Raw genomic sequence first — 23,887 nt, forward strand, 5'->3', positions numbered from 1 at the left:
GCATTCCAGGATCAAAACGCTCTCTGGGTCATTGTTCCCCCGGACGGCCCGTCCCAGGAGCATCACTCCAGCCACCGAGCTCCCCTCGAAGCCGCAAGAGGGGCAGGCTGCAGACTGCTATGCTGTACTGCGGAATGCCTCTGCCAAACTGCCCCCTTCCGGACGTGAGCGTCGTCCCTTCGTTTCCATGGTTTCCCCCGGAGCCGCGATGTGCCGGCGATGTGTTCTGCTAAGCGGGGGCACTGCCCAAGGCTTCTTTCATAGCTTCAAAGCGGGGGGGGGGAGACACATGCCCTCAGGCAGCCCCTAATTCAGGGAAGACGAATGTTCTTGAAACTCACGCATCCCGTGAACCCCCACACCCCTGCCCCAAATCCCCGGGCCACATGAGTGCATGTTGCGGTTAGAGCAGCGGTCCCGAACCTTTTTGGGACCAGGGACCTGTCCATGGAAGACAATTTTTCCATGGAACGAGGGGGGGATGGGACTGGGCCTCACTAGGGGTGTGGGAACCCCCCTTACCCTAGGTCCGCAGGGGGGCGATCCGTCCCTCCCCCCTCCCCCAATCCTCGCCAGCTCCGCTCCGCATAGCGGACGCCATTTAAATCCCTGTATTTTGCAGTAATAGGCTATTACTGCAAAGAACGGGACCAGAGCTGGCCGGCAGCTCCGCGGACTCGACACGGAGCAGAGCTGGCCAGGGCTAGCGAGGATTCCGGGGCGGGGGGGGAGGGACAGATCACCTCCCCCCCCCCGCAGACCCAAGGTAAGGGGGGGTTCCCACACCCCTACTGCGGCCCGATCCCTAACAGGCCATGGACCGGGACCGGTCTGCAAACCGGGGGTTGGGGGCCCCTGGGTTAGAGTGTTCGACTAGGACTGGAGAGACCCGGGTTCAAATCCCCAGGTGGCCACGAAGCTCCCTGGGGAACTTCAGGCCAGCCACTGACTCTCGGCCTGCGCTACCCACGGGACTGTTGTGAGGATAACATGGAGAGGAGGGGGGCCATGGGGGCCACTTCGGGCTCCTGGAGGACAAGGCCGGATACGAAGGTGACAGAGAAACAAACAAAGCCATCGGCACTCTCAGGACCAAAACGGCGGTTTCCAGGGGCGGCTATTCGGACCCTTGTGATGCTGATCGCTCCCTTGAAGAGAGCGGCTGCGTGCCGAGGAACAGGAGCGCCGGGCCACACACTTGCTGAGCCCCGTTATCCACGTGCCGTCTCCTGGCTCGTGGGCTCAGCCATATCGGTCTGCCCGCGCTCGCTTCCAAAGCAGGCGTGTTTGTCCAGGAAACGCCACAGTTGGTCTTTTCATTAAGAACATCGGATCACTGGGGTACGTTTGCCACCCAAAAGCGTGATTAGGAAGGAGGGACGGGGCGCAGCACACTGGCGTTCCGTGGTCGTGTGTCCTTGTGCGTCCATTTCCACGCAGGGGCCGAGAGCAGTGGTGCTCGGGCCTCCTGGAGGTGTCCCGACCCCAAATTGGCTCCATGGAATTGCGGCATGTTGCAAGGGGCTCTGGGGGAGGCTCCAGAGCAGCAGTGGGGAGACATCAGGCTTACGTGATCCACCAGCCAGATCTGGGGCAAGCGCAGGCTGCCTCTGAACGCACGCTCCGCCCAGGAATTTCTTTTGAGTAGCAGAACTGAGAAGCCGGTCCCTCCCAAAGCCGTTCCTCTTTCCCCCGCAACTATCTCAATTTCAGCAGCCCAATTAGGTTTTCTCAATACATTGTTTAGGCTCCATAATCCCGTGGTCCCTGGGTGGGCATCCCAGGGACACAGGACATTTCACACTCCCCCGCCAAGCATGCGCATCTGCTGGATTGGGGGGGGGGGATGGCACAGCAGTTTGTGGTTGTAATTCACACACGTATCCAACTTGGGATGGCCCCTCCCGTCACCAAGGAAACCTCAGCAGTCCTGACCTCATGACTTCAGAGCACTGACATCAGGAGAAGGGAATAGGGGGCTGGATTGGGGGCGTTCCATGGGTGTGCCAGGAGGGACTATGCATCTGCAGCCCCCCTGTAACCCCGCATGCTCCCTGAACTATGTCCTCCTTCCTGCCTCCCCAGCACGATTTTGAGGATTTGGGGGAGCGTTCTACACCAGCTTTCCCCAACCTGGTCTCCTTCAGAGGTTTCAAGCTACAGCTCCCAACACTCCTGTCCATTGGGCATGTTGGCTTGGGCTGATGGGAGGTAAAGTTCAAAACATCTGGAGAGCAGCTGGTTGAGGAAATCTATACACACTTCCCTGGGAGCACTCCTCATTGGAATCAATGGGATTTATTCTTCAGCAGACACATATAGGATTGCACAGAGAAGAGTCCTTAGTTGGGGGCAGGGGAGGTCGGATCGCCCCTTTTCCCTGTAGGGGCAAGATGAAGCCTGCAAAAAAATGCTAGCTAGTGATGGGGGGGGGGGGAAATAATGCGTTCTTTTTAAACAAATCTTCTTTATAGCGTAGTATCAACTTGAAGATCGCAAGAGTATCCACCCATACTTGGAAGACATCCCCGTTGAATTCAGGAGGGCTGACTTCCGAGGAAAGATGCATAGGATCGGGCTGCACAAGGCGATGGGTTCGATGTCCCATCGATAGTTGGGGGATCAGGCTGGCCTGGATCCAGCTTTAGTAGCACGATATTTCCAGACTATTTGGGACGCATGTGTGGCGGTCTCTCTCCAAGAGAAGGTACGAGAAGAACTTGATAAACTGTGTGTGTGTGTGTGTGTGTGTGTACTTAGCGTTTGGGAGCGTGTGAAGCGCTTACACAAACCCGTGCTGGGGACCGGTGCTATCAACTCAATATCATGAAAATGGGGGACAGGGGAACTAGTGCGGCCTTCCTCAACCTGGAGCCTCCGGATGTTTTGGACTTCGGTTCTTATCAGCCCCAGCCAGCACAGCCCCTGGTCGGGAATGCTGGGAGTGGGCGTCCTCCAGGTGTTTCGGACCGCAGGTAGCGGGAGGCTGAACTGCTGGATTGCTGAATGACACGTTTTAGTGGCTGTTCTATCAGACTTCTTTCTTCTAGCCCAAGCAAATGATCTGGAAGATGGCCTACTCCACAGGTTGTAAAACTGTTGCTTTCACGCGCCTTCCACCCTCCCTGTCCCGTGGGCCCTACTTCCAGTTGCGGGGAAGTGATCAGAGGATCACTTCCTCCCTCCTTCATCCCCTGTGTTGCTCCTCTGTAACTCTGCACGGGGCAGGGAATTGCGATTCCCTCAGGGCTGCTGCCTAAGAAGGGGAAACCTGTGCAGCAGCCACCTGATCGCCCTCTCCTCCGGAACAGCGCGTGGCACTGCTCTTCTGAATGGCACTGCGCAACGGGGGGGGCAGGGCAGCCACATGCCCGGACCCCCCTTTGTGCTGCTGCACGTAAGAAGGCCACAGTCACGCGGGGGAGACAGCGAGGAAGACTCTGACAAGCAAGGCTTCGTTGGCATTCGTCCTCAGATGCCGTGAGCTGAGCCTTGGATTTCGGCACGGCCGGATGGCCGTAGAGGACGGGGGGGCCATGCAGGCGCGTGAGCAGGCTGTGGGGGAGGGAGGAGTGTGGCGTCTCTCCTCTGCACCCAGCTAAGAAGCACCAGGGCTGCTGGAGGGGGGAAACCCTCTTCTCCCACCCGGAAAGCGCAGCAGGAGCTCGCCATCCCTCCTCTGCAAAACCGTATTATCTGCAAAACCGTATTCTCCCTTATGAACCCACCCATGTCCTGAGCGCCTCTAGGGAGGCCCTTCTCTCAGTCCCACCATTGGCACAGGCACGTTTGGTGGGAGCCCGGGAGAGGGCCTTCTCAGGAGGGGATTCGGACTTGGGGGGGGGAAATAGTTCAAGCCTGCCTGCCGCCCATGCCAGTACCCTGACCTTGACCGGGCCCCTGCAGTTTGCATTTAAACCACCATCCGCACAATTGTACAGCGTCACACGTGTCTAAGGAGTGCGTTCAGCTCAGTGTCTAAGGAGGGGTTGGCTCTGCTGGCTGAAGATGCAGATCTCCCACAGAAAGTGCAGATCTCCCCCGATGGGTTCACAGCCCCCCCGGAGGAGCCAGCACGTGAGGTGGGTCCCCTCTGAGGGGCGGGATGCCTTCGCGTGCATGTGCAGCCGTCGCCACGCCTGTGCACTGGGGCCAAGATGCTTCTGCAACCCGACAGGGAGATTCCCCTATCCGAGGGCTCCCTTCCCGGGGTCCCAGTGTCATGGGTGGTGGCGGGGAGATCCCGGTACAAGCTCGTTGGAAGAGGGGGCAGGACAGAAACCTCCCTGAACATAATGCCCTTTTCATATTTGAACCAAGGGCCCCATGTTGGCGAGGACAGTATGTCAAGCTGCAAAAGAATGTTGCGCACTGACATCTCTCAGCAGGACACAGGATACAACCCCCGTTCCTGGAGTCCGGCGGAGATCAAATCCACACGGTCAGTTCTGTCCCTGTCCCTCTCCGAAGTATGCATTCGTTGACAGGGTTTTTATCCCGAATGTTAGGCGATTATCGTTTCCCAAAAGGGCTGCCCTCAAGAACAGGAAGGGAGTGAGGCGTGCCCTGCCCTCAGGCTGACACACGGAAATGACAAGACACACCAGGGTCCTCCTCACTCTGCCCAATGGTAGGGCCAGCTGCACACCCCAGCGGAGACGACTCAGACTGCGCTCTCCCACCCTAACTGGGAAAGGCACCATCCTAGGCAGGTCGAGACAGAAAACAGGCTGGCTGGGTCATGCTGGCAGTTGTAGGCCTGCTTTCTGCTTAAACATGCATAGGATTGTGCCCTGGGAGGAGGCGGAAAGAATTCCTGCGAGATGAACTCAAGTAGGAGTTGCCTTTGTAATACATCCCAGTGCTTTCCAGGGACGTCAGAGCGGTGCGCGTGAGCAACATGAATGGGGCTCACTGGACGCGCCTGAGGACCCCATGCTGTAGCTTGGGCTGCGTCAGAGCGGCTTCCGAAGGCTGCCTGGTGTGTTTTCCCGGCTAAGGAGGATTTGGACCCTGCTCTCTCCAATGAAGGTGTGGTGAACAGAAGGGGCATCTGTGGGACCGCCGGCCCCTTGAAGACCTGGCCTTCTGAGGGGCAGAGGGCTTTGGAGGAGCCCTGCCTGGCTCAGACAGACAGAGAGACAGAGAGAGAGAGAGAGAGAGAGAGAAAGATGAGAGTTGAAATGGGAAGGGAAGGAATACGGGAATTCAGAAAGGGGGGAGCCAAAGAACAAGGCAAGGACAGCACTTTTTATGTTTGGGGGTTTTTTTAAATACATAATCTAGAAAAGACAGGAAAGGAAGACTAATGGGAATAGTTGAATTGAGAAGTGCTCTAATAGGTCTTTTAAGAAGGAAGGGGATATCCCTCTGTCGCCATGGTCTGGATGCGCCCCACCCCGATCCAAGATCGAGCAACACGGAGGGTGTCTCCTTGTCATCCCGTGGAGACGCCTCAGCCGCGGATAGCGTCGTACCCTCTTCATCTGACGTCACGTCCTCTTCTACCAGTCAGGCACCTCCAGTGTGGATGGCTTTGTCCCGTCCTCAGTCCGTGCGGATGTCCCTGGCGTGGGCAGCCTCGCCCCAGAGCAAGCCTGGGGAGCCTCTTTCAGCCCGCGAGCCACTTTCCGTTCCGAAGACGCTCCCTGTCCTGTCCTGTCCTGTCCTGTCCGGCTCAGCTCAAGGCACCAAAGGTGCCGAAGCCCATGAGGCAGGGTGAGCGCGAGGAAGCAGAGGCGAGGAACGGCAGTCACGTCTTGGCTGCTCAGGTCAAGCTGAGTCGATCAGGCCTGGCCAAGTCTGGCTCGGCTCGGCTGGCCGGGGCCAAGGCAGGGCGCGCTCAGGCAGGGCCTTTCAGACCTTTCAGATCCAGGCCTGCAGTCAGCCCCGCCCCCTCAGGGGAGCCGCTGGCTTCTGAAAGGGCCGTTGCCCAATTCTGTCCCTGCTGCCTCCTGCTGTGTAGCGTCACGGATCTGCCACGGAAGGTTGGTGGCACAGTTCTCAGTGTGCTGAAGATGGCTGCTGAGAGAGGGACTAGTCCCCCGACACACACACACACACGCACGCATACGCAAAAGCTGCCGTGTCTCGGAGCTGCAAGCCCCAGGCAGTGAGGTGTGTTGCACAGAAGGTCAGTAGGATGACAAAGAATTAAATACATAATAAGCTACCTGGTACCAATAGGGCCGATCCAAACTGAGTTCCACTATGGACCTTAGGTACTTCTTTTCAAGAAGTAATTGGCAAAGCGGTTTGGATAATGACCAATGAGAGAAGCCGAATTATGACTCCTCACCAGAGATGAAAAGGATTCTGTGAGAGAGGAATGTAATGATCTCGCTTATCAGTTAAGGAGAAAAACATATTGTGAGGTATACACATTAAATCTGGTACATAGATGTCTACAGAAAATAACGACTTAGGTTTAATTAGAAAATTTTGAGTAGGAAAAAAGTGCGACTGTCGGCTCGTAGGATCCCAGGGCTTTAGTGAACATTCACGTGGGGGGCGGGGGGCGGGAGGGGCGTTGCCATGGGTAGAAGCATTCGCCGGGGGAGTTTCTGCTTTGCAGCTCTCTGGTTTGTCCCTCCTAGGGCCCTGTAGAGTCCTGCTGGCTCAGGCCCAAGCATGGCAGCCAGGCTGGTGAAAGCCCTCCTGAAGAAAGCCTCCTTAGAGAACTGCAGCCTTCCTGTGTCCAGGGTACCACGTGTGCCTCATAGCAGGCCCCGTTCGGGCGTCTGGCTGCAGCGCTCTGAGCCCGCTACCCTTCCCGAGCGCTCTGCTCCACGGCGGCGTTGCTCGCGAAGGCTCCCATCAAGCCCCACCTCCGCCACTGCTCCCCCTCCCCTCAAAGGCCACAGACGGACCCCCGTGGCAGGGAAGGGGGAGCAGTGGGCGCTGGGCCCTCCAGAGCCCCACCGGGGATGTCTTCCTGCCCCGCCTCCGCTGCTGCTCCCAGAGGCCCGGAGATCCGACGATGGGGGTAGCGTGCGCCTTCCGCCAGGGAGGGGCCCTTCGAGGGCAGCCCGCCGGGCAGCAGGGGAGACGAGGGGCCGGACTGAGTTCGGCACTGAGGGAGGCGAAGCCGTGAGGGCCTGTTGGACTGGTCGGCGCGTCGGAATCGTGAGAAGGGGCACGTGTCGTCTTCGTGATTCACACTTCACTGCTCTGCGGGAGGAGGATTCGGAGAGACTGTCTCTTGGCATGTTAGGACTGTGAAAAATAACGTCTGCCAAGGTGGACTATATGAAGTTCCTACTGAGATGAGATGTCAGATGTTTTGAACCTAATAGATACACGTGTGTGCGTGTTTCTGTGTTATGAGGGAGAACATTAGGGAGAGCAGTGAGAGGTCTATTGGGGCTGCGCTGAGATGCACTGATTCTCGGAGCGGTGGGCAAAGTGACAGGAAATGTGCCATCCTGTGGAGCGTGACGAGGACAGCAATTGTATTTCAAAACGGACGTGACATGAGCAGATCCAGCACATGAGCAAATCCGGCCTGAATCGAAAGCACACGCAGATGTGAAGGAAAAGGCTTGGCGTGGGTTCAAGGCCACACCAAGGACCGCGCCACTGAAGAGCAGCAGTGCCCAGGGCTGCTCCGTTGCTAAGGTCATGGTGACAGGCCCTCCTCTGTGATGCGCGTCACAGCTGGTTCAGGGGGCAGATGGGCAGAAGTGCTCAGCGAGAGAAGGAGCTGAACGCTTCTCTCTCGCGTTTTCTTAGCAGTTTCTGCATTCCGTTGTTATTGAGGGAGAGGAGAGGGAGGGAAAGGATGTGAGTAGAACGTCTCAACCTGTTCTGCGTTGGGGCCTGAGGGGGTCCCTTCCTCCCCAGCCCAGGCAGGGTTCCCTTTAAAAGGTGACACTCTGGGCTGCTTGAAAATTCCCAGGAAGGAACACATCCAGAGCCTCAAAAGAGAAATGGCTTCTGCACAGTCCAGGCACTGAGGTTAGGCTGAGGAGAACCCTGCAAGACACTCTTCTCATCTTCTCCTAGGCTGTCAAAGCTGCGGAGCATCTTTCCGAAAAGGAAAGCCACCGTAAAAGCGGAAGGCGCTTCAGGGGGCCACCAAAGGTGCTGCTGCCTGCGCAAGTTCTTTTCCCGAAACAAGATCTTCCCTCTTCCGGGAGAGGTGAAATGGTACCACCTCTGCAGGGGAAAAACCTCTGCCCCCGTGGAGGAGAAGGCAGTTGTGGGGAAAGTTCAGCGTCAGCAGTGTCCCAGGGGAGATGCCCTTCCGGCATCTGCGCACCAGGAAGAGGCGAGGAGCAGGACCACCTCTCCTCAGAGAGTCTCCACATGGGAACTCATTGGGGACCTGGGAAATCGGAATGGGGAGACATCCAGATACCGCTGTGCAGGTGAGGAGATGCCCAGGTTGGAGGAGGAGGTCCGGGAATCGTCCTCATCTCACGCCGATCTCCGAGGGGAGGGGGAGAGTGCCAGGGGTTCGGTGGCCAAAATGGCATCGCGCATGCGCGGAAGGGAGTTCCCAGGCTGGGGGGAATTCTGTGGCTTGCAGAAGTCCAAAAGCAAGTCTGTAGGGAGAAAACCCTGAGGGACTCCAGTCAGTGTTGGGGAGAAGTGGAAAACCCAGGGTAGAGGACATGGAATTGTGTGGGTGGAATCCTGAATGCACTCCATGATTTGGGGGCTTCTTTGGTGAGCAAACAAGTGAAACAGGGCCATGCGCCAAGAAGGGACCCATTTCTACTCGTTTGGGGACTCCCTGGATGCCAGTCAGCTTGTAAACTAAGAGAGACTCGCCCTATCCCGTGGTCCCACCCACCTAGCCTCTCTTGATGGTGGGACACACACAAGGCCATCGAAAAGGAAGGAGGAGGTGGCCCCAAGCTCTTCAGGGCTTTGTACGTTCGCCCCACACCATGCGCTGCATGCAGAGAGAGACGGGCAGCCAGCGCAGTGCAACACAGCCAAGAGAGCCATTGAGAAGACCCCGGGTTTGTCTCTGAGAAGGAAGGGGATATTCCTCTCCCAACATGGTCTGTGTGCCTCCCCACCTCCAGACTCAAGATCCAGCTCGGAGGCCTCCACCTGTTCACGGCACTCAGATGCATCGGGCGTGGACCAATCTGAGGACCCCACCAGCATCATACGACGCTACATGGACGGAGAGAAGGTAAAAGAACAACAGCCACCCTCAGCACAGACGCTTCCCTCACATCTTGCTTCTACATTAGGGGCCTTCAGAGTTGCTGAGCCATTGCTTTTCACCATCAGAGGCAAATTAGTGAAATTAAGACAGGGCCAATGATCACACCATGGTACTCCCCATAAAAATCCAGCAAGGCCTGTCCCCACGGATAAAAGCCTACTCGCTGTTTACTCAGTAGGAACTCCCATTCAGCAATGGCCTCTTGACTTCTTTCTGTTTTTAAAAGTGGCCTCTGCTGGGTGGCTTCTGACGCTTCAATTACGTGCTTCCCGGTCACTCGTGTGTCCCAGAAGTGAAGTAATTGTTTAATTAATGCTTGTCTATTTGCAGCCAATGGAATCCCTCCTTCACTGTTTTTTCTGTATAATCACAATTGTGAATTCTGAGAATAAAAACAGAAAAATAATACTGAACATCTGCTTTGACTGCAAAGAGAAAACTGGTAATAAAAGCCGCATGTTGCAGGGAACATAAGCTGAGAAGGGAACATAAACAAGAGAGCTTCGGCTATTGGGCGGTACAGAAATGAAATAAATAAATGAATAAATAAATGACCATTTTAGAGGTATAAGAGTGAACAGGAGAGAAGTGAACTGAAGGGGCACCTGCTGAGAAACTTTAAAAGGAAGGGGCAAATAAGAAAACGGACGACATGCCTTCTTTCACTGGTTGGCTGTGACGTCTGGATTCCCCGTCAAAACCAGAGCGGACGAACGATGCCCAATCCAGGCTAAATGGCTAGTGGGAAAGCCAACCAGAGCGAGCAGGAAATGGATCCACATCCAAACAAGCAAGAAGCAACGAAACAAGAGGGATAAGTAAAGGGGGGCAGCTGAATCCTGTCCAAACAGCCTGGCACTGTAACTCCACCTGCACAGGCTGCAGTGAGTGACGTCCTCAGCCATACTGGATATGATTCCTCCTCACTAGTTCGCTTCTCCCTGTTACTTATGGCCCCTTCTGGGGGAGGCAGCCAGAGATCCCAGGGCGCTTCCCCCCCGACCGACAGCCCGACTCCCTTGCAATTTCCAGGGGAAGCAGGATGCGAGGTTCCTCGCCGCCATCTGCAGGGCCTGCGAGGACGACCTCCTGCACCGGATCCGCCCGCTCACCAAGGCGGAGCTGGCGGAGGCGATAGTGGTGAGTGGATGCAACCCCAGGAGGCCCGTGGAGCGGCCCCTTCCCCTCGCGTTTGCCCGCGTGCCGCGTGCTTTTAAGGCGGCTGGCGCTTCACGGCTTCTCAGCGGCTGAGCGGAGGGTGGGAAACCCGGGGTAGGGTCCGGGGGTGGTTCTGTGCTGTGGGTGTGCAAGAAAGGAGGACTCTGCAGCCCTGGGGACGGGATCGCCAAATGCACCTGCACACGCCCACGATGGGATGGAGTTGCCATCCCCGTTCCCAGGGAGAGGAGAAGGGCTCAGAAGTGAGCGGGAGCTCAGGCCGCGCCCGTTCGATGGTGAGCTTGGGAGGGAAGCGTCGGACGGGGGCTGCGGCGGCCCTCCGGGGTCCACGGGCATCGGCCCTCACCTGCCTTGCCCCTTGGGCTCCCCTAGGAGGTGATGGAGAGGCTTCCAACGACACCAGCGCCCACGTCGGTCCTGACTGGCGCCATGGACGCCGTCCACAAATTGAGGTGCGTTTGGGGGGCAGGGCACGATATTTCTTCCCGGCGATCTGGGATCGGGAGGTGCAATGATACATAAGCAGCAGGAAAGCTCAGATTTTCAGGAAAGCCAACGAAACACGACAGGAAACAAAATGGGGAAAACAGAAAGGAGAAAGGCACTGGGCGGGGGGTCAGAACAGCGGATCCCTGACGATAAAGAAGAGGTTGTCCCCACAGCCTTCAGCGCTATGAAAGAAGGGAAAAGGATGTGAGCAATGACCTGGGAGGACTCAGGAGGAACTTTGACTCCCCTCCCGAGTGCCCACACGTCTGGGGGGCATTTGCCTGATGTTCCCTTGGGAAAGACGGCCTCTGAGCCTGAGGGTCCAGCCCTCTCCCCCGCCAGCCTGCGTGGGGCATTCCCTCGCTCCTGGCATACGCTCTTCTCGGTGCCCGGGGCGTGAGGGCTGGTTCTTCTCCAGGCCAAGGGGGGCCTCCCTGCGGGGGGGTTGCATGGTCAAGGCAGCCGATTGGGGGTACATCAATTAACTTGTGATGGGGACCCCCTGGATGACGCCCCTCCCTGGGGGCAGCGTCCCAGACTTCCCTCTCCACCCTGGCAGCAAAATCAAGCCTCCCCTTGAAGAAGAGCTGGAGTCCTGCGTCCTGCGCCTCAGCCTGCACGAGGTGCTCAGCATGGATGTCGGGAGCCACAGCGTCGCCCAGCAGGTAGATCCCTTTCAGCTCAGGGCAGAGGCGCCTCCAGAGCCCGCGGGACTTGCGGCCTGGCCTGAGTGGGCACTTCCTGGCCTGGGGGCGGTGGGCAGGCCCGCGCAAGCGGGGAGAGGGAAGGGGAGGCTCCTGGCAGAGTGCAGCAGCTCGGCCTCCGTGTCCGGCATCCACACAGCCACCTCCGCAGGGAGTCTGGCTGGCCTGTCCCAGGAGCATCCGGCACACCTGACGTGGCTTCCCTTTTGCCCAGGCGCTGTGCAGGGCCTCCTCAGCAGCCCTCGACGCCATGCTGAGGGCGCTGCTGGCGGGGGACCCGACGCCTCGGCATCTGTCCAGGATCCTCCACGTGAGTGCGCGGAAGCAGGGCCCCGCCCTGCCGGCCTCCGGGCGTGGGGGGCCAGGAGCAGCCTGCCCGGCTGGATGGCAGCACCCCTGGGGGCAGCAGCCGTCGCCCACCAAGAGCAGAGCTGCGGGGGGCTCCTTGGAGGGCAGACGGGTCCGTCCCCTCAGCCGAGGAGCAGGATCGCCGGGGGCCACGCTCAGGGGGGCGGTGTGCAGTGCCACGTTTCCAAGGTGCCGCTTCCCCTTACAGCACGTCCACTTCTGGCTCCCCTCCAAGGCCTCCGTGGAGAGAGTCCGGGCCGCCAGGTGCAGCGCCGCCCTGCTGCGCTCTGCTGTGGGCATGCCGGAGCTGGATGTGAGTCGGCCACAAGCTGGTGGGGTTGGCTCCGGAGGGCTGCAGGGCTCCGGCCAGGGGGCGGGCCCAGGCTGCCACTGCTCGTTCCCAGCCTCTGGGGCTCTAGTGCGGCACCAACCTGCCCGCAGACACGTTTTGCTGCGCTATCCCTTGCCGGACGGCTGGCACGCTGCCACACAGAGTGCTGCCCTTCAGCGCCACGTTTGGGTCCCACAGAGGACCGTTCTGTTTCGGAGCTCGGACCCCGCCTCTGCCTCGTGGTCAGGTTCATGCTGCTTTTCTTTTAGTCAACCCAGTTTGCTGCTGGGGAACATGTGCTTTGGGATCAGCCGTGCCACCGTGGTAGCTGTGTTCAGAGCGGGAAGCCAGATGTTCCCCCTGACCACAACAGGCGGAGAACCCGGCTTTCAGCATACGGTGGGCTGTTTACGCATCACCTGTTTTGGTCATGGTCTCTACGGATTTTTTGGAAGGCTCTGATATGTTTTGGAAGTTTCCACAGACATGGTGTGGAACTATTTTGTATTTGGAGTGGGAATGGATCAGAGTACAGGGGGCCCCTGAGGCGCTCCGTGGAGGTGACAGTCCCCTTGTTCTCTTTCCCTGCAGAACACCAGTGAAATCCCGCACGTGGGGCGCCATGTTGCGGAGCTCTCCATATGCATCACGGACCCCAAGGTGCTGACTAGTCGGCATGCCAGGGAGGGCCTTTTCCGGCTCTACCAGTTACTCCTGCGCCAGCAAGGTACGTCAGTGGGAGCAGACGCAAGAGGAGCTCTTTGCCGCAGCCAGGGCCGGCCAATCCGCTGCCCTATTTTTCACATCCTGCAGCTTCCAAACTGTCTTGGAGGGGAGCCCCACATACAGCATGTTGCAGTAATCTAACTCACTGTTGCATAGACGACTGAAGCCAGGTTATCCCTGTCCAGATAGGGGCATGTCTGGACCACGAGCCAAAGCTGGTAGAAGGCGCTCCGTACCACTGAGGCCACCTGAGCCTCAACCGCCTTGCTCTGCCTAATGGGAGGGCCGGCCCTGCCCTTCCTCCAGTAGCCCCACCTTTTGAAATGGCCCCTGTTGCACGGACTTGCATGCCTGGCTGATGACCGTGGAACTCATGAGTTTGCTTCAGGTGTAGGAACTGACGTGGTCTGCAAAGGGCTGTCGCAGCAGCTACCGATAGAATAGCGATGTTTGCACTCAGCAGAGAAAATCAGAGCAAACTTTGCGGGTAGCGTGGAGGGTCCTGAGGCCTAGGGCCCACACTGCAGGGCACTTATGTTTTGCGTCTTCCTTTGTTGCTTTCCGGTTAGTTGTATGTTCTGATGTGATATTGCTTTTGTCATGGCCTCTGCCTCGTGCAATACTTGTGCGGTACGTAGGCCTGCCCCAGGACCACTCACAGGGCTAGGAAAGAAGCCTGCAAGCGCATTTGAGGTTCCCTGCTGAGAGGCTAACGTGAGCCTTGCTTTCTTTAGTCTTGCCTACGATTAGACCGCAGAGGCCTCCGGGAAATGCTCTTAGAGGGAAATCTGGAGGGGGCCCTGGCAGCCCCCTGAAAGAGGAGCAGTGGGCCGCTTGGGGTCCTCTGGGACTGGAAGCTGCAACATCTGGTGTCTCCCTCTCAGGAGTACGCGGGAGCGTTGCCAGAGACCTGTGGTGCAGGGAATACCAACTGGAGCAGAAGGTGCTCTCTTATCGCAACACCCTGAGAGTTGGAGAGGTAAGCATGTCCCTCGGTGGCACCCTGGGGTGCCAGACGCCCCACTGCCCACCAAATTTCTCCAGTAGATTTCCTGCTCCAGGAGGGAAGCGAGGGATGGGACGGAGAGGCATTTCTTTCCATTTGGGAAGCATTCACTTCAGAACTGTTTGCACAGTCTTGTGATCAGATCTGTGGGGAGAGGTAACTGCAGTGCAAGGCAGGTTGTGCAAACGCCACTTCCCGCTACTTAAGCAGCGTGGCAGCTTGTGGTGGTGATGATGATGATCTCAATTGCCACGCTTGACGTCGTATTATCAGTGTGCATGCCCTTCACAGAGTAATAGGGGCAGAAGGGACAAGTCCCTGCCCCAAGGAACTTACGCTCTGAACTGTGCCAGCACAAGACGGAAGGGAGAGATGGAAGGGAGAGGAGGAATGGGGGAAGCGGGAATGATGGGAGGAACGTCTGCCGGCCCGCTTACGCAGCCTGGGGCATTATTTTGTTGGGGAAGAGGACTCCGAGAGGATTCTTGTCGGTTCATTCTTAGGTGTTTGGGGAGCTCTTCAACGAGCACCAAAGGAGGTCCTTCCTGCAAACAGCTTTGCTGGCCATTTACGACCCCCTCCTAAGAGTGAGCGAAGCTGGCATCCTCCTCACTTATTCCCTTCTCGGGAATGGCCCAGAACTAATGGCGAAGGAGGTGAGCTACCGGGTCACCCTTGCCAGGGCGGGGAGGGGTTGTACTTTGAAGCGTCCTCCTTTTCTGGGATTTAAAAAAAAGGCTTCTGATGTTTGCGGGATTTTTTCACCCATCCAGGCAAAGGAAGTGCAAGAAAAAGTCTGGCACCAGCTGCACAAATTTCGGATCTGCGGAGAATTGCCTATCACGGTCCAAAGCCTCTCCGCTCGCAAAGGTGATCCCTGTTGCCGAGTGATTGTGTTGCAATTGTTCTGAAAACCTTTTGCAAGTTCATGCGTCTGATCAGTGCCTTCCTGACCCCACCCTCATCTGCAGCACATCTGGGAAACCTGGGAACCATGGGAGATACGTTCCCAGGGTTGGCAGCCTTGTTGGGCACCCCGTGGATGTGTGGCAGCATCCGGGGGGCACAGACCCTGCTGCAGCCCTCCCAGCCCCCTTCTCATCCTTCTTTGAGGGCCTAGGCATCCAGCCTGGACAATCCAATACTGAGCTCGAAGGAATTTTCTGAACGCCTCTCTGGGAAATCAGTCCACCGGCTGTGCAGAACTGTTTCCAGAGATGCTTTGGGGTGGATGACCCATCCCTGATGGGTTTCTGGGCCAGTTGCCTGCTTCCTAGCTGCACTGTTTGCATTCTGTAGCTGTTTTCTGTCCCTGGGTTATACTGGACGAAATGAAAGCCATGCCGTATTGCAGACACAGCTCTTCCCAAGACAGCCCCATTGGCCAAGCCACAGGGCTGAAAGCGGGAGCCACCTCCCACCTTCGGAGCTCTACTGTGAGCATCTACCCACAAGCAACTTTCCCACTCTTTCGCCCATCCAGTGTTCAGTACTGGCTAGCTGTTGGACTACGACCCTGCTTCAAATCCACACTTGGCCACAAAGCTCACTGGATGGTCTTCTTTTCTCAGCCTAACCTACCTCACAAGGTTATTGGGAAGACAAAAGGGGTGTAGAGAGAACCATTCTGAGCTCCTTGGAGGAACGGTGGGAAATGAGGATAACAAACATGACTACTGCGTCTGCTCCAGTGACCTCTCCATGCCTTTTCTCATTCGTTAATTAATTAATTAATTAATTAATGCATGCCATTTCTGTACTGCCCAATAGCCCAAGCTCTCTGGGCAGGTCACAAAAATTAAAGCCACAAGTAGAGCATAAAAACAATATAAAATAAGGCCTAAAGGACTAGAATGCTAAAATGCTGGGACAATAAAAAGGTCTTCACCTGGCGCCGGAAAGAGTACAACGTAGGCGCCAGGCGAACCTCTCTAGGGAGCTCATTCCACAGCCGGGGTGCCACAGCAGAAAAGGCCCTCTTCCTGGTAACCACCCTCCTCACTTCTTTTCTTAACTCAAATGAAGCTGGTAGAATTATGCCTCCTCTTCTCTTCTCTTCCACCCAGGTGACGTGCTGATGGAGGACCTTGACAATATATGAAGAACTAAAGCATCTCGGCACAACTCTTCTTTTTTCTGCCTCTTCCTTCTCCTTTCTTTTATTCAGTTTGTCTTTCCTAGCTTTGTCTTTCGCCCCTTCTTTTCACGTTTCTACGCTACCTTTCTTCTCCTTTCAATATGCTCCCTCTGTTGATCCGGTGGGCCAACTAGAGGAGACGGACCATGACTTTGTCCGCCCTCCCCCCCCCCGTGGTGCTCTGCTCTCCATCCCTCCGAGAGATTTTTGGAGACGCCATAGGGAGGAGGACACGTCTGTCAAGGCGTCACTAGCGTTGTACTGCCACTGGGATCCTGCCGGGGGGCTCAGCCCTTCAGAGAGAACCCAGCACACCTTGCCGATGTCCTTTCCTCCCCTTAGCTGTTTCAAGATTTTCAAGATAGAAGAGATTCCCTAGCAGCTATATATCCATTGTGTTTGTTAACCCTCAGTCCTTGACAGCCTTTCTTATCCTTATTCAATTAATGTCTATTGATGATTATTATCGCTGTTGGAGCATTCTTGTTACACAAAGAGGAACACTGTTTTTTAACATCTAAAAAGCATAGCAAAGCAGCAAGTCCCAGTTCCTCGTTCCACCCACTAGGGCTTTCTTCACACGGTGCTTTTATCCAGCGATTGTGATGGCTCTTTCGCGGACGTTTGCGGGCTCGCTTTGACCCTCCAAGGCGCCTCCTGCACTAAATGCCCTTTGTTCCGTTTTAAAATAGATCGCAGATAATGAGGTCTCAAATTACCCCGTTGTGTCCAGCTCGAGTTCATTCCGTGAAAAAAGGAAAAGCGGCCAGAAGAGGAGCGAGATCAATGGAAAATAATGGAAGACTCCAATATGGGGAAAGGAGGGGGGAAGGGAAGGGAAGGGGGGGAAGGAAACAGGTGAAAAAGGGAGTCGTTGTGATCCTGCATTTAAAATGGAAGCAGAAAGCCCCATTTTAAATGCAGGATTTTAGGCTGGTGTAGAGATGCCCAAGGCTTCCTCCCTGCTTATGCTCCTTCCTCCCTTTAGTCTTTTGAGTGGAACGCCCTCCATGAGTCTCTGAGAACAGAAATTCCCAGGAAGACCGATTCCGTTTTTTTCCAGAGCCTCACTGAGGGCATTCCTTGACTTCAGGGATATGCTCGGGCAGTAACCAGGAGGGTGGGATCGAAGGAGCAGGATGTCGAGGCACCACCCTGTCTGCAAAGCGATTTGCCCAAATGCCGCATCAGCTGATGCTACACCGTCTATTTTGTAGTGTTTGTAGGTGATCTATGGCTTCCCAGAACTTTCTATGGCTTCCCAGTGTTTCTCTGGATCACCTGCTATGTGTAGCAAGTGATCTATGGCTTCCAAGCCTTTCTCCGAATGCCTGGATCTCTGGGTGTGGAACCCAGTTACAGGGCACATCCCTTGGAAACCGTCTCTCTTACCCAGAGGTCTGATTGACAGCCATCTTTCCGAGAAACGCATTAGCTGACCCCAATCTGATGGGGGGGGGGGCATGGCGTCAGGAAGATCGATATCTCTTCCCATCCGTCGTTTCTGAGGTGGAAGAATAAGTAGAGGTGCAATTGAAACGTTCTCCTGGTGGCTTGGAAGACCGATGCCACCTAGGTTTGAACCTCCTGAAGGGCGGTTTCTGTTCTTGCTGGGGCCAAAGGAGCCCCTTCCCTGGCTGCTGGGATGACGGCAAGCGAGGTGAAGGTGGCCACCAGTGCAGCCACGATGGGCGCTTTCAGGACATCCAGGGCCTCACTGGGAAGTGAACAGAGCCTATGGCCAGCTCGTGAGCAGCTCCTGGCTTAGCCCATTCCGCTCTCCAAAATTCCTCCGGAGATTCTGGTGAGGAATCGCCAGGGGCTTGGCGGGCTTTGGGGGGAAGCTGCCTCCTCTCCTTTCTGGTGAATCTTGTGGATTGGGGCCTCCCCTGACAGCTGGAGTCTGTGGGAAGCTTTCGGCAGAGGCGCAGGGAAGCGGTCCGGTGAGAAGCGCCGGGCCTGGGGGGCTTCTGTTTCCACGCCCTCCTCAGGAAGCGCCCCTCCGCCTTCGCACTAGGCTCCGAGTGGGAATCCAGGCCGCAGGGAACCCCTTTGGCTCTCCTTCCCTTTGCCTTGCCAAAAGCTCCGGAGGGGCGCAGCCCCCCTCCCCCGGACGTGGAAGGCTAGCGTGAAGGGGAAAGGCCCAAGTTTCCAGGGAGGGGCCCGGGTGTGCTGGCCCTACAAAAATGCGGGGGAGCCCCTCCTGCCTTCTCCTTCTGTTGTCCTGGAAACAGGGCCTACGGCTTTGAAGGGAAGACGTGAAGGAACATTTGCACCTGAGGTAAAGCCTGGCTCTTCCAGGGGTCCCGGTCCATCGTTTTGTTCAGACTTGCGTTTTTGGATGATGCTGTGTATCTTTGGGCAGGCGGACTACGTTGGGCTGTTGGAAAGCGTAGACAGGGATCCTGGACTTCTCGTTCTCCATGGCGCTTGTAGCCTACAAAGCGGTCGTTGCACGGCGACACTCCCCTGCCCGCACGCTCCAGAGGGAGGCGCCATCCCAAAGTGCGGCGAAGGAATGCCCTCCGTGAGCCCCTGGGAAAGACGTTCTGAAATGATGCAGAATAATTTACTCCCAGTAATACAGACTGAACAAGCCATCCAATACTGGAACTGTTCTTGTTTTCATGCTTTTAGATGCATAAAATCAATTGAAATCGTGTTTTTAAAAAGTCTGACTCAGAGCTTTTCTTCGAGAGGCATTTCTTGGGCGCTCCTCATTCCCTGCTCACGGTTGTTTGCAGGTTCTTCAGACAATGACCCGACCCTCCAGTTTCGCTTCTGTTTGTAAACACCACTTTGGGCAGTCTGTTTAGAGGATGGCGGAAAGAAAACGCTATTTCCACATCTGGAGTTGCATTATTCCGCTCTGCCACAGCACCACTTAGGGGGTATGTAGCGGAAAAGCAGGAAAGGAAACGCTCCTCGTGCAGCGCTCTGATCTCAGTTCTGTGGTGAAACGGAAATTAGATGTAGCGGGTTAACAGCCTCTTGTAGAAAAGGCCTCAACATGGGCCAAGAAGGGAAAGGGGGAGTACTAAAATGCAAGGCGGAAAAGGGCTAGAGAACAAGATGACTTTAGCGGAAAGCAAGCCAGTCAGATCTGAGGACATTGAAGAATGAAATTCATGAGGGGTTAGAAAAGATTGAGCAAAGAAGTGAAACGAGATTGGAGAATCAGCCCAGGAAGGTACCCAATGGGAACACAAAGTGGGCGTAATTTCGGGCGTGATCCTATCGATGGCGCGCTCGATGACTGGAAGCCCCTGAGCTCGGAGGCCCCCGATTGTCCGATGCAGAGCGGGGGGGGGGAGCAGCGAGAGCAACGGACTTATTTTTAGAGGGATTCCTTGGAATATAGAGGAAGGGAATTTCCTTCTTACCTTCAGGACGTGGTAGCTGGTGCTGCTTTCTCCCCGCTCTCCTCCGCCCTTTGGTTTTTAACAACAGGAGCCGCCTCGCTGCTTCACATGGTGGCGTGGTGGCTCTGGCCGCATTCCAGGATCAAAACGCTCTCTGGGTCATTGTTCCCCCGGACGGCCCGTCCCAGGAGCATCACTCCAGCCACCGAGCTCCCCTCGAAGCCGCAAGAGGGGCAGGCTGCAGACTGCTATGCTGTACTGCGGAATGCCTCTGCCAAACTGCCCCCTTCCGGACGTGAGCGTCGTCCCTTCGTTTCCATGGTTTCCCCCGGAGCCGCGATGTGCCGGCGATGTGTTCTGCTAAGCGGGGGCACTGCCCAAGGCTTCTTTCATAGCTTCAAAGCGGGGGGGGGGAGACACATGCCCTCAGGCAGCCCCTAATTCAGGGAAGACGAATGTTCTTGAAACTCACGCATCCCGTGAACCCCCACACCCCTGCCCCAAATCCCCGGGCCACATGAGTGCATGTTGCGGTTAGAGCAGCGGTCCCGAACCTTTTTGGGACCAGGGACCTGTCCATGGAAGACAATTTTTCCATGGAACGAGGGGGGGATGGGACTGGGCCTCACTAGGGGTGTGGGAACCCCCCTTACCCTAGGTCCACAGGGGGGCGATCCGTCCCTCCCCCCTCCCCCAATCCTCGCCAGCTCCGCTCCGCATAGCGGACGCCATTTAAATCCCTGTATTTTGCAGTAATAGGCTATTACTGCAAAGAACGGGACCAGAGCTGGCCGGCAGCTCCGCGGACTCGACACGGAGCAGAGCTGGCCAGGGCTAGCGAGGATTCCGGGGCGGGGGGGGAGGGACAGATCACCTCCCCCCCCCCCGCAGACCCAAGGTAAGGGGGGGTTCCCACACCCCTACTGCGGCCCGATCCCTAACAGGCCATGGACCGGGACCGGTCTGCAAACCGGGGGTTGGGGGCCCCTGGGTTAGAGTGTTCGACTAGGACTGGAGAGACCCGGGTTCAAATCCCCAGGTGGCCACGAAGCTCCCTGGGGAACTTCAGGCCAGCCACTGACTCTCGGCCTGCGCTACCCACGGGACTGTTGTGAGGATAACATGGAGAGGAGGGGGGCCATGGGGGCCACTTCGGGCTCCTGGAGGACAAGGCCGGATACGAAGGTGACAGAGAAACAAACAAAGCCATCGGCACTCTCAGGACCAAAACGGCGGTTTCCAGGGGCGGCTATTCGGACCCTTGTGATGCTGATCGCTCCCTTGAAGAGAGCGGCTGCGTGCCGAGGAACAGGAGCGCCGGGCCACACACTTGCTGAGCCCCGTTATCCACGTGCCGTCTCCTGGCTCGTGGGCTCAGCCATATCGGTCTGCCCGCGCTCGCTTCCAAAGCAGGCGTGTTTGTCCAGGAAACGCCACAGTTGGTCTTTTCATTAAGAACATCGGATCACTGGGGTACGTTTGCCACCCAAAAGCGTGATTAGGAAGGAGGGACGGGGCGCAGCACACTGGCGTTCCGTGGTCGTGTGTCCTTGTGCGTCCATTTCCACGCAGGGGCCGAGAGCAGTGGTGCTCGGGCCTCCTGGAGGTGTCCCGACCCCAAATTGGCTCCATGGAATTGCGGCATGTTGCAAGGGGCTCTGGGGGAGGCTCCAGAGCAGCAGTGGGGAGACGTCAGGCTTACGTGATCCACCAGCCAGATCTGGGGCAAGCGCAGGCTGCCTCTGAACGCACGCTCCGCCCAGGAATTTCTTTTGAGTAGCAGAACTGAGAAGCCGGTCCCTCCCAAAGCCGTTCCTCTTTCCCCCGCAACTATCTCAATTTCAGCAGCCCAATTAGGTTTTCTCAATGAATTGTTTAGGCTCCATAATCCCGTGGTCCCTGGGTGGGCATCCCAGGGACACAGGACATTTCACACTCCCCCGCCAAGCATGCGCATCTGCTGGATTGGGGGGGGGGGGATGGCACAGCAGTTTGTGGTTGTAATTCACACACGTATCCAACTTGGGATGGCCCCTCCCGTCACCAAGGAAACCTCAGCAGTCCTGACCTCATGACTTCAGAGCACTGACATCAGGAGAAGGGAATAGGGGGCTGGATTGGGGGCGTTCCATGGGTGTGCCAGGAGGGACTATGCATCTGCAGCCCCCCTGTAACCCCGCATGCTCCCTGAACTATGTCCTCCTTCCTGCCTCCCCAGCACGATTTTGAGGATTTGGGGGAGCGTTCTACACCAGCTTTCCCCAACCTGGTCTCCTTCAGAGGTTTCAAGCTACAGCTCCCAACACTCCTGTCCATTGGGCATGTTGGCTTGGGCTGATGGGAGGTAAAGTTCAAAACATCTGGAGAGCAGCTGGTTGAGGAAATCTATACACACTTCCCTGGGAGCACTCCTCATTGGAATCAATGGGATTTATTCTTCAGCAGACACATATAGGATTGCACAGAGAAGAGTCCTTAGTTGGGGGCAGGGGAGGTCGGATCGCCCCTTTTCCCTGTAGGGGCAAGATGAAGCCTGCAAAAAAATGCTAGCTAGTGATGGGGGGGGGGGAAATAATGCGTTCTTTTTAAACAAATCTTCCTTATAGCGTAGTATCAACTTGAAGATCGCAAGAGTATCCACCCATACTTGGAAGACATCCCCGTTGAATTCAGGAGGGCTGACTTCCGAGGAAAGATGCATAGGATCGGGCTGCACAAGGCGATGGGTTCGATGTCCCATCGATAGTTGGGGGATCAGGCTGGCCTGGATCCAGCTTTAGTAGCACGATATTTCCAGACTATTTGGGACGTATGTGTGGCGGTCTCTCTCCAAGAGAAGGTACGAGAAGAACTTGATAAACTGTGTGTGTGTGTGTGTGTGTGTGTGTGTACTTAGCGTTTGGGAGCGTGTGAAGCGCTTACACAAACCCGTGCTGGGGACCGGTGCTATCAACTCAATATCATGAAAATGGGGGACAGGGGAACTAGTGCGGCCTTCCTCAACCTGGAGCCTCCGGATGTTTTGGACTTCGGTTCTTATCAGCCCCAGCCAGCACGGCCCCTGGTCGGGAATGCTGGGAGTGGGCGTCCTCCAGGTGTTTCGGACCGCAGGTAGCGGGAGGCTGAACTGCTGGATTGCTGAATGACACGTTTTAGTGGCTGTTCTATCAGACTTCTTTCTTCTAGCCCAAGCAAATGATCTGGAAGATGGCCTACTCCACAGGTTGTAAAACTGTTGCTTTCACGCGCCTTCCACCCTCCCTGTCCCGTGGGCCCTACTTCCAGTTGCGGGGAAGTGATCAGAGGATCACTTCCTCCCTCCTTCATCCCCTGTGTTGCTCCTCTGTAACTCTGCACGGGGCAGGGAATTGCGATTCCCTCAGGGCTGCTGCCTAAGAAGGGGAAACCTGTGCAGCAGCCACCTGATCGCCCTCTCCTCCGGAACAGCGCGTGGCACTGCTCTTCTGAATGGCACTGCGCAACGGGGGGGGCAGGGCAGCCACATGCCCGGACCCCCCTTTGTGCTGCTGCACGTAAGAAGGCCACAGTCACGCGGGGGAGACAGCGAGGAAGACTCTGACAAGCAAGGCTTCGTTGGCATTCGTCCTCAGATGCCGTGAGCTGAGCCTTGGATTTCGGCACGGCCGGATGGCCGTAGAGGACGGGGGGGCCATGCAGGCGCGTGAGCAGGCTGTGGGGGAGGGAGGAGTGTGGCGTCTCTCCTCTGCACCCAGCTAAGAAGCACCAGGGCTGCTGGAGGGGGGAAACCCTCTTCTCCCACCCGGAAAGCGCAGCAGGAGCTCGCCATCCCTCCTCTGCAAAACCGTATTATCTGCAAAACCGTATTCTCCCTTATGAACCCACCCATGTCCTGAGCGCCTCTAGGGAGGCCCTTCTCTCAGTCCCACCATTGGCACAGGCACGTTTGGTGGGAGCCCGGGAGAGGGCCTTCTCAGGAGGGGATTCGGACTTGGGGGGGGGAAATAGTTCAAGCCTGCCTGCCGCCCATGCCAGTACCCTGACCTTGACCGGGCCCCTGCAGTTTGCATTTAAACCACCATCCGCACAATTGTACAGCGTCACACATGTCTAAGGAGTGCGTTCAGCTCAGTGTCTAAGGAGGGGTTGGCTCTGCTGGCTGAAGATGCAGATCTCCCACAGAAAGTGCAGATCTCCCCCGATGGGTTCACAGCCCCCCCGGAGCAGCCAGCACGTGAGGTGGGTCCCCTCTGAGGGGCGGGATGCCTTCGCGTGCATGTGCAGCCGTCGCCACGCCTGTGCACTGGGGCCAAGATGCTTCTGCAACCCGACAGGGAGATTCCCCTATCTGAGGGCTCCCTTCCCGGGGTCCCAGTGTCATGGGTGGTGGCGGGGAGATCCCGGTACAAGCTCGTTGGAAGAGGGGGCAGGACAGAAACCTC

At 56.8% G+C, this 23,887-nt stretch overlaps 1 protein-coding gene across 1 annotated transcript; it reads left to right on the forward strand.

The window, feature by feature from the left end:
- Positions 1-11,543: 11,543 nt before the first annotated feature.
- On the forward strand, positions 11,544-16,568 carry LOC146358681 (uncharacterized). The gene is made up of 6 exons (XM_084807073.1): positions 11,544-12,217; positions 12,827-12,962; positions 13,696-13,940; positions 14,471-14,623; positions 14,741-14,837; positions 16,034-16,568. Exons 1-6 carry the CDS (start codon positions 11,807-11,809, stop codon positions 16,066-16,068), a joined length of 1,077 nt encoding a protein of 358 aa, XP_084663199.1. The 5' UTR covers positions 11,544-11,806; the 3' UTR covers positions 16,069-16,568.
- The last annotated feature ends 7,319 nt before the right edge of the window (positions 16,569-23,887 follow it).

Source organism: Heloderma suspectum, chromosome 1, assembly GCF_057233095.1.
Source record: "Heloderma suspectum isolate Gila_16-S chromosome 1, 16-S_ref, whole genome shotgun sequence".
Classification (NCBI taxonomy): Eukaryota; Metazoa; Chordata; class Lepidosauria; order Squamata; family Helodermatidae; genus Heloderma; species Heloderma suspectum.

Excerpts from the sequence above, each read along its gene's own strand:
- LOC146358681 (XM_084807073.1), top strand. The coding sequence starts at position 11,807 with ATGCTGAGGGCGCTGCTGGCGGGGGACCCGACGCCTCGGCATCTGTCC. Across the intron at positions 12,218-12,826 it reads TGGGCATGCCGGAGCTGGAT|AACACCAGTGAAATCCCGCA; the intron begins GTGAGTCGGCCA and ends CTTTCCCTGCAG. Across the intron at positions 14,624-14,740 it reads CAGAACTAATGGCGAAGGAG|GCAAAGGAAGTGCAAGAAAA; the intron begins GTGAGCTACCGG and ends TCACCCATCCAG.